The sequence below is a fragment of the Porites lutea genome, chromosome 10 (assembly GCF_958299795.1).
Source record: "Porites lutea chromosome 10, jaPorLute2.1, whole genome shotgun sequence".
Lineage (NCBI taxonomy): Eukaryota > Metazoa > Cnidaria > Anthozoa > Scleractinia > Poritidae > Porites > Porites lutea.
Window position 1 is genome coordinate 13,750,024 of NC_133210.1, and position 10,000 is coordinate 13,760,023.

A 10,000-nucleotide genomic window follows, 5' to 3' on the forward strand; every position below is an offset into this window, starting at 1 on the left:
CCGTGGACTACGTTTCCTACTTCCAACGAACAGTGAGTGGGCTCTTTAACGTGCAACAGAATTTATATGCACAAGGGTTGTGTGACGGGGCCTACGGTTTATCGTCCTTATCCGAGTAGACTAGAAAATCTAACTGTTTGCAGATGTCTTTACAAAGGCAACTTTTCAAGGACCACATTAAGGCCGATTTAGACGGAATGATTTTTGCTTATGACTATCGTACGCGACTAGCATGCGCCATGCCTTTAGATTTTCAAGGACAACCTACTAGGGATATAATTTCACAGACTGTACAAAAAATGCACATTCCCAGTCTATTCTAATAAGACTTTAAGGCTTGAACTGTTTGCTTCACCAACTTATCTACATTTTTCAGTTCACTTGTCTTAAATTGATAGTTAATTATTGCATAAAACATCGAGCACTTTATGTATGTAACCTTTAAATTCTGTGAGCTATGATTTATATTCTACCTTGGAAAAGCAGAAAGAATCAGAAAACATTTTCCAGGCCTTTACATTTCAAGTTGAAGAAAATTCAACATGACTTTTCAAGAACTTCTCCTAAAATTCAAAGACTTTTGAAGACTGTGCGAACAATGAGGCAGCACTTTCTCCTCAGTTATTTAAATCCGCCTTCCCCTCGGCAGACCGGCGCTTATCCAATTGAGCGAACCGGACGGCAATAAAGCACACAGTACACAGAAAACGTAGCACACTGGCGGGTTACCACCCCCGGAGGGGAGAAGTGACTCCTTGAGCTGTAAGCGTTCGGACAACCAATTTTTTTTCTAATACTGAATATCATTCGTAGGAGAAGCAAGAAGCAATCGCAGCAAATTGATGGGCAGCAAGTAGGGGGCTCACGATTTTCGCGTGGAGTTGATTTACCCTGTGCTAAAGCCTGTCTCAAGAGACACTTGTTGATCCCACTGAAGACCTTTAGTTAGTGTTTGCCGCGATTCTTATTTGATTAAGAGAAATCGCTGAACTCCTAATCTGTGGGTAGCCAAGGTAGAGTGTTAGGAGGATCGCCTAGCTTTCGGGCAAAACCTCCTTATATAGACCATAATATGGAATATCCCTCGGAATTCGAAGTTAATTAGGTCTAACAAGGCCCACCAAGGTATCCAGGCCAGCCACTTCTTAAAGTCACTGTAAATGTTTGTTTTGCGCAGTTTACAACTCTTCGCGTCTATTGATAGACCTTGACAAGATACGTATGAATTTTAAAGGTCTCATTGTTATCATACATCCCTTTGTTTCTTGACGAACTTTGTGGCAGTTGATTATTCCGTCAGGCCGTACCCGACGAAATATTGACTGAATTAAAAACTTTAAAGAAACTCAAAGCTGTAAAGTACGCCTTGCTTTTCCACTTTTTGTTTACCCCCAGCAATATATTGCCGGTACCTGTTCATAGACCAGGATGAAGAGAGACAATAAAGCAAAGTTTCTTGTCTCAAGAAACAACTCGACGGTTAAATTTGAACCCAGACCTCCTGATCGAGATGTTAACCGCTCGGACAACAAGCCTCCACTTGACGCAACCTCAAGTAAAGCAAAGCTATCCCTTAGCTAGCTAAATCTTCCGGCATATCAAAGTATGCACACAAATTATCAACGAAATACAATTTTTAACAATATTTTACAAGCTTGCTTCAATCCTACCTCGTCCACAGAACATTCCACCATGGCCGCTTTCTCGTGCCTGAGTGACGTCATCAGAGCTCCGGGATTGGCCAGGCCACCAAGCCAGACAGAGGTCAACTGACCCCGTCCTATGAGGGGTTCAGAGTTTGGATTTGGAACGATTCCACGTCGAACCCAGTCACTGAGCTGCTTGTGGCGCCGACTAAAATCTGTTTCAATAAGAAAACCGCGCACTGTTTAGATCAACTGGTTCGGTACTACAATTCGGGGCAAAATGCCCGGGTCTAATCGTTGGCGGGACCAACGCTCAGGTCTTTAAATAACTGAGGAGAATTTGTAGCCTTTGGTTCACATTTACTTACCTCATCTCGGTTCACATCACATTTTAGTCTTTTCGGTAGGGTAAAAACACGGTAGGTTTTGTCTCACAGCACTTCTCTTCCTGGGACCACTGGGAATTTAACGATTCCCGGCAGTGAACGCCCCCAGTGTCTGTCTACCATGGATTGTGGGAATGGATAGATGAGGGAGGGTATCTCGCAAGGGACTTATGACTCCAGCTAGTGCCTCTTCGCATTGGGTAGGTCTGAACCCAATCAAGCTGATAAAATACAAAATAAAGTAGAACAATACCCAAGATTTAATCCCTTTTGCACTGTGCAAAACACCGCTAAACAATATATTTTGCATTGAAGGAAATCTCATAAAACTATCACTCGTCGTATACCGTGCAGTATCTCACGGTTAGCCTGGACAGTGCTCTACTTCTTATCTACTCTGATTTCGAACACCTTCGATCGTTACCTTTCAGCCAGGACGTCAAAATGTGGGGGGAGGGCTGAGAATCCGGATGTAGCCAATCAGTGGGGACCATGTCACACTGGAGTGAGTCAACAACGGACGCAAGGGAGGGCGGAATTGCAGATGAGCCGCCAAGGACACAATGCTCCAGTACTTGTAAGGAGTGACGGATGTAATAGAGTAAACAGTTGAACCACTGACATTCCTGAAATCAACGCAGACAGAAAAGAAATGCAGTCGCCCCTTTTTAACGCAGAACTCAAGGTAATAACCCGGAATCTTTAATTCAAACACACTAAACAATTCCATGAACTGTTCAGCCCGTTTCTGCAGCTTGCAAACTTTAAAAACATCGAGCAAAATGTTGTTTTGACTGGGTGTGTGATGATATTTGCAGCATTTGAATAATTTATTTTTGCACGTAGTTATAACGCGTGTTGACTCGATATGAAAGTGATTTTAAAGCTATCTCGCAATTTTTTCACGAATACTATTAATAAGTAATCACATGATTTTTCTCGTGCAATTTGGAATAAACAAGTACTCGTAATTTTTTTCCAAGACCGCAAATTGCACTCGCCCCACGGGCTCGTGCAATTTTGTTAGCCTTTGAAAAAATTTACTCGTGCCTATGTATTCCAAATTGCACTCGAAATCATGTGATTACCTGTACTAACAGGACAGTGTAATATTAGGACAGTACGCGTCCTGCATAAGTAATTGGACAGTACGCACCATCGCGCGGGCGCACTTGAATTTTTTCTTTCACTGCTAGCTAAACACTCTCGGAATATTTTGTTTTAATTATAAAAAAGCTTATCATAAAAAAAAATACAAGTTTTGTTATAGTTATGATAAATTGGGGACCGAATTTCGTGTCGTACAATTCGGTCTGTAATCATACTGGTGATTAAACAAATCGGACTCCCACAGTCACTCGTACGATTACAGACCGGATTCGACCGGCTGCACTCAGTCCTATTACCGTTATTAATATACATGTATGTACCTTTTGCAAGACATAACCCATGGACTCGGAAATTCGTTCCTCCGCTCCAACAGAGCGGCCAGTCTCGGAATAAACTGACAAGGCACGCAGTTGAGAAAGCACACGTGGGAGAAGTTGAGTGACAGAAACAGCCCCGTCCTGTTCTATTTTTAGCACTGTGGGAAGTTGTTCGATACACAAGTCCATTGCTGCCCGCGGGCGGGGTATGTTGATCATTTTTTCCGGTGAAGGTTCTTGGATCAAAGTGGTTGTCTGGTTAATGTCGCGGTGAAGTTTATCAAGCTTACGAATGAACTCCGAGGCACTGAAAAAGAAACACTGTGTCACTTAAACTTTAATCTCTGCAACTTTCCTAGGTTTATGAGACACAGACAGACACGCATCAGGGTTTTGTATGTTAAGGTTAGCAGCTTCTAAGTCGTTTACAATTTGTGAATTTTTGGAGAAAAAGCCCTCATTGATGCTGTTAAAAATTGTACTCTTTCGCGCGTCTAGGTTTCTGCAGCCCCTATTGATGCTATAATATCTTCATCAGTAGCACCTTTAAAACTGGACGCCATTTTGGCAAAGAGATGCAGGAAACGTTGACATGGCAGGAATTCTGCCCATTCCCTGCTAAGAGAGGCCTCTGTTCCCTTTTATTGGGCAGGCGGGAGGAAAAGAGGACAAGAGGCCTCTAATAGCAGGGAATTCTACCTCAAAAATTAACGAGTTAATTATCACCAACAACACTAAAGACGAAAACCTCCATCATCGTTGAAAATTTAACGCTGATCTTACCGTGATTCGTTGTAATCTTGTTCTACACTAACGTCTTGTCCCAGGGCCCTGACAGCACTAACATCTGCGCCATCTGTGCTAGTCTTCTCGTTAAACCATTTACTGTAGTCAGACGGGTCTACATTGGCTGGTGGTACAGGCAGACTCACAGTACCCACACTAAGGGACGAGTGCTGTTGGAGGGCTGTTTCTTTGATCGCGTGATGTGTTAGTATTTCCACGAAACGGCGGTCCCAATGGTCAGTGACTTTCCCGCCATATACCCCCTTTAAATTTAAAGGAATAAAAGTTAAAGTAATTCGATTTTGTAGCGAATTTTCAATTTTTATGCATTGGTTACCGTACGTAGCATAGGTAAAAAAGGAGAAAATCGCCGATAAATCGCGTCAAAGGTCGAACAAGCTCGAAACAATGCAAGCGATCCCCGCCTGTTCGACTAAGACGCGCAATTTGAAAAATTGCCCATTGAATGGGCCTAAAAATCTCCGTTTTTCCTCGAAAGAGGAAGTGTAGTCACTAAGCACCTGTAGTAATGATTTACGCAAAAAACAACGGGAAGTAAAGTAATCCCAGAAAGTCTCAGTATTTTCAGCAGTTGCTCTGTTTTACGAATGGATTCAAGACGCAAATGAATGCTCCCTAGAACGTACCTGGAGTAAGAAAGGGTGTTGGGGGAGGGGAGTGGGTGATTTAACTGGGCTGAATGGGTAAACAACACGCTTCCCCCGGAAGGTTGATTTGCCATTGTAAGCCAACAAACCACGCAAAAACGTAAAGAAGTCTTAGACATTTTCGAACAAAATTTACAAAAGTTCTTCCAACTTACCTTGGAAATCATTTCAGAGAGTGCTTCTAACTGTGTAACACTCAGGCCATCTTGCCTCGTAGCCCACCCAATAACCATCCCAAATGCGGTTAACAAGTCACGCGTGGACAGAGGGTAGCGACCGCTAGATGCTCGCGTCCCCAGCTGATGGCGCATGAGCAGGACACTGTGGCTTACGCACAAACCAAACAAAGTGGAACGAACTGCGAGGGACTGGTCACGAGCTTGTTCCCAGTACGCTCTTGGAACGGCCTGTTATAACCAGAAAATACAGCTGCTTAGTGTTGCCACTACACAAGACAAGAACATTTGACTATTTTTTCTACTGAGTCTGTTTAGGAAAGGTTACACTTCTATTTTGGCTCTTAAGAGGTTTTAAGGAAAAGTTGGTTAAAATCCGTCCCCCAGCCCCCAGTCCCATAATGCAATTCGGCACATAAACGACCACGTCACTCGTGCAACCTCAAACAAAATCGTCCCCACGGCTTTTCCTCCCATTTAAAGGAAGAAGCCCTGGGAACCAGGTTGAACCTCTTCTTTCGCTTTCTACTGTGAGTTTGCAGCCCAGCCATTCGCGTGGTACAAAACCGCCACGCTGGAGAGCAAAATTCGCACTGGGACAAGACAAACAAAGGAAATTACCATTTAAAATTATGCTTGTCTTTTGTTTATCTTGTCCCAGTGCGACTTTTGCTCTCCAGCTCGGCGGTTTTGTACCACGTGAATGGCTAGCTGCAAAGCGCCTATTAGTGAAATGAAACTTATCATACCTCGAGTGTTGATGTTATAACGGACTTCAAGTCCAGGTCCGTGGAGTCCAGGGCCTGATACACCCGTCCTTCTCTCTGCACCACGTCCCAAGCCAGCTGATGGGCAAAAAGAAGAAGCCCCACTGGCAAGCGATCTGCAGGCTCACAAAGAGGAACCACTCGCCACTGAGAAGGAGTTGATGAAGTTTCTACAAACGCCATAAGAGAAAATATCACCAAACTGTGTTACTGAATGTTCGTGTTAAGGGGCAGCATCTAGTAGAAATAGCCTGGTTATGGACATTCTGCATAACTCACTCCATGTTCTATTTCCGAATGGTACCAAATACGTAAATAATTAGTATAAATACGATTGTAGAGAGCCAAGCAGAACGACTAGTATATAATAAAGTGTAAGGGGAAAATGATGGCAATGGTTCCTCAGATTTAACGTTGTGAAAGACGTTCAAGAAAATCACAGTCATGCCAGTTGGGTTGATCTCATTGCTTTAGACAAATTGTTCTTTGCGCCTACAATTTTAAATGTGGATGTGTCTAAAACACCAGCCGTTCGAAACACTAAGGGGCTATTCAAATGATAACGGAATGACTTTCATTCTGGATCGAGTTCATTCCATCTCCATATATTTCTCTGCATTTGTTTGCATGATACCAAAAGACCATTTCGTTCCCGTACAAGTCATTCCGGTTTTCATTCCGAATTTGGTACAAATTCTGGTATCATGTAAACTGAAAACGAACTTTGTTCTGGATTTCAAATCGCAAATCGTATAGTCTGGCACGAGTGGCGCATACGTATTTGACTGGCGCGAAAACCACGCGAGCGAGATCGCTTGAAAGCAATACGAACTTAACGCTGGAACGAAAATCATTTCGGAACGAAATTCATTCCGGTATCATACAAACAGACCCTAACTCTCTTTTACGAGTCCACGGCGTTCAACATTGGGCAAAAAAACTCCTACCTCCCCACCGAACCTTCAAGACCATCCTTTCCCCTCCCACATCAGAATGATACGCACCAGCTTGTAATTGAAGCCCTGATAACCGATTGTAGAGTTGCTCCAGCCATCGACGAGAAGCCAATTGAAGGTTTTCTATTACTAGCCAAGTGTCAGTCCGCACAGCCGTTGCCAAGGCAACATCAATGACCTCTTCCTGTCCGTGTCCCACAGATATCTGCTGGCACTATACATTATGGGCCTGTAAAAGGCGAATTAACTAGGTTCAATTTGGTAACTTGTTTATCTCAGCAGTGCTGCAAGCGAGTTGGTTCGTTTAGTGGGTGATTAAAAGTGGCCCTTCAGTGTATCCTGAATAACCTTGAAAATTAACGTGTTGTTAATAAAACAAATTTTACCCGGTGTTAAACAAAACCGCATTCTAAGCCATTTTCAATTTGACAGCCCCGATATATAAACGTTGTCTCCGCATTCGTATTCGAGCTTCTCCGTTGGAAGCTCCACATCTTTCCCTACTTCCGACCGGAACAGGGACAAGAAATATCCCAGGGAGAAGCGGTACTTGTGTTGAACACTGCCAAGGGAATTCAGCAGAGAGAGCATCATAACAGAGCGTTTGGCCAGCAGTAGAAATAGTTCACGCAAGCTCCTTAGCCTGTTGAAGGTGCTGAGAGTGCGAGTAAGGCGCTCGGTGACCTGAAGTGAAACAACACAAATCAAGTTAAGTGCCGTGGAGTACTAACTGGTCTCTCGTGTGTGAACACTGATCTTTAAGTTCCATTGTGGTAGAAAATGACTTTGGAGGCCTTCTCTAATCCTTTAATTTCACGAATAAGGGCAAACCAGAATTTTATGGTTCCCTTGTTTTGCACTGCGGATGTGTGCATGAGGTGGCAGTGATTTTCACCGGTCGCCTAAAAAGAGGTAATTTTGGCTCCCTTTGAAGTCCTAATGCTTTTGATGGCGACTTTGATACACCTTTTGCTGATCATTTAGGCGAAAAAGATATTCATTTTCGCGAAGTGTAGAATCAATAAGGCGAATATACATTCTATAACACCAAGAAGCACTTCATTAACGCCACGGAACATTCAAGAGCGCAATTTGCATGTTTATAAAGGTTCAATAGTGTCAACGAACAAACAAGAGCATCTTTCGACAATCAAGGAAAGGCCATGCAAAGATGGTGGGTATTGTAAACAACGTCTTTAGCCATCTAAACAGGAATACTGTATTTCCTCAAATAATAGGCAGGGGCGATTATTACTTTTTTCTCACAAAAAGGGGACAATTATTGGAGGAAGGCGATTATTTCAAATAATTGTTCAGTGGAGGTTGTGTCCTAAATATTTTTTCCAAATTTGGTTCCTTGATTAATTTTCAGCGTCAATATCCTAGGCGTCAGAGCTTGAATCGTCACTGATCATTCTGCTGGATCTGACTCCACTTCAAGTTGACAGGGAGGGTATAAGAGAAAGAGAAGATGGCGAGAGGGGTGAAGAGTGGGCAATTATTTGAGGGAGGCAATTAATCGAGGGACGGCTATTATTCGAGGAAATACCGTAGGTTTGTTAAACTAAAGACAATTTGTGGTAATCAGGTGTCCACATTACTTTCCCCATTCTTAAATTCCTTAGTGGGATAGGGCTTTGCATCAACCATTGTCTGGGGGATGGAGAAGTGATCGTCAGTACAGAAATATGTGTTGATACCCCCAGACCTGGCTACTTAAAGGTCCATGAACCGCAATAATGTTCCAGGCGCGGTTAGTTCAGTGGTTGAGTGGTCTTAACAGCATCCAAACTACAATCAATTGGACAAAATCTTGGGACAAATTTGCATTTGATGGGCTTCCTTAAAATCACACATGCCAAACCCCTTCCCCCATCCCACAAATAAGGTTGGATTTAAGGTACGGTGGAGGGAGACCTGCCAGACATTTTTGGATATGTTGCACTGTTTTTTGAGGGCACCAAGAAATTAAAGAAAATACTGCAACACTGTCCCAAGCACTTTTGTCCAGGATAGCTGGACCTGTTTAGAGACCCCAGTTCAATCCCTGGCTGAACCACATACAGTCAAACCTCTATTAAGCGGCCACCCTGTATTAAGTGTTCACCTATCAATTTTCAAAAGTCTGCTTCTCATATTTGCTGTAAATTTGGCCTCTATTGAACGGTCACCTCTAATAAGTGGACATGGTCACTGTTTGAATTTCCCAAATAGCTAATTCACTGTGATAATTCACCTCTGTTAAACTTTCACTTTGTTACATAACAATTAATAATTGGCATATTTTTTAACACAAAGATAACCGAAGTAATTCCAGTTTCTTTCACAATATTGATCAGACACAACATAACATTGTAACCTTAGTATTAAAATACAAGTCTCTCTCCATGTTGAATAAGGTTTTAAAATTGCTGATGTGCTTGATTGAAAAGACTCTTGCCCTACAAACAACATTACTGTAAAAATGAATTTGTAGTTTAGGCGTGAACTCCTCAGAACATCCAAACACTTTTATCACATTTCCTGTTACTGTTGTTGCATGAATAACAAATAATATTGTAAAGAGTGATGAATTTTGCCCTCTGTGTCAATTTCTGCCACATTATGGGCTTAATATTTTTAGAAAACCTCTATTAAGCGGTCAGCTGGCTAATTTCCAAGGGTGGCCGCTTAATAGAGGTTTGACTGTACCCGCTCATTTCCTTACATGCAGTTGTGTTAAATCATATTCGGTTCCCAATTAACTGTAACTGTATACACAGCATATATTACAAAACATGGTAACAAGCATGCTCACAAATATTTTGAGGCCTGTAAACCCTTACCATCAGATAATATCTTCATTTTAGAGGCACACATATCATCAAGATCCTGCAGCACCCTGGGATGCCTGTGTTTATTTGTACAGGCCACCTTTAAATATCAGGATATAAGAAACACTAAAAACCACTGTCAACAGCTAGGTAAACTATTGTTGCTATACACAAGGAAATTACACCGACAATAAGTCTATTATTCATCCACCTGGTCAGAACACTCATTGTGCAACAAACTGTCCAGGCTATTTTTTGCTTAGAATACTTATTGTTATCCGATTTACAAATCAATAACATTAGAAATTCCAGGGGTTGTGAATGACTTTTCCAAAGCATAAAGCACAGTTAAATTTTACTGGCTACCACCTCCTA

General features: G+C 42.3%; 1 protein-coding gene across 1 annotated transcript in view; it reads right to left on the minus strand.

Moving 5' to 3' along the window:
- The window catches only part of LOC140951294 (dynein beta chain, ciliary-like), a 12,190-nt gene extending 2,514 nt beyond the window's left edge, over nucleotides 1-9,676 (minus strand). The window contains exons 1-9 of the mRNA XM_073400545.1: nucleotides 9,638-9,676; nucleotides 7,199-7,496; nucleotides 6,861-7,041; nucleotides 5,839-6,026; nucleotides 5,069-5,320; nucleotides 4,243-4,508; nucleotides 3,463-3,766; nucleotides 2,457-2,658; nucleotides 1,671-1,861 (exon numbers count right to left, since the gene is read on the minus strand). Of these exons, the coding sequence (XP_073256646.1) occupies nucleotides 1,671-1,861; nucleotides 2,457-2,658; nucleotides 3,463-3,766; nucleotides 4,243-4,508; nucleotides 5,069-5,224 (1,119 nt within the window). The 5' untranslated portion in view covers nucleotides 5,225-5,320; nucleotides 5,839-6,026; nucleotides 6,861-7,041; nucleotides 7,199-7,496; nucleotides 9,638-9,676. The remainder of the gene's footprint in view (nucleotides 1-1,670; nucleotides 1,862-2,456; nucleotides 2,659-3,462; nucleotides 3,767-4,242; nucleotides 4,509-5,068; nucleotides 5,321-5,838; nucleotides 6,027-6,860; nucleotides 7,042-7,198; nucleotides 7,497-9,637) is intronic.
- Nucleotides 9,677-10,000: the final 324 nt, after the last annotated feature.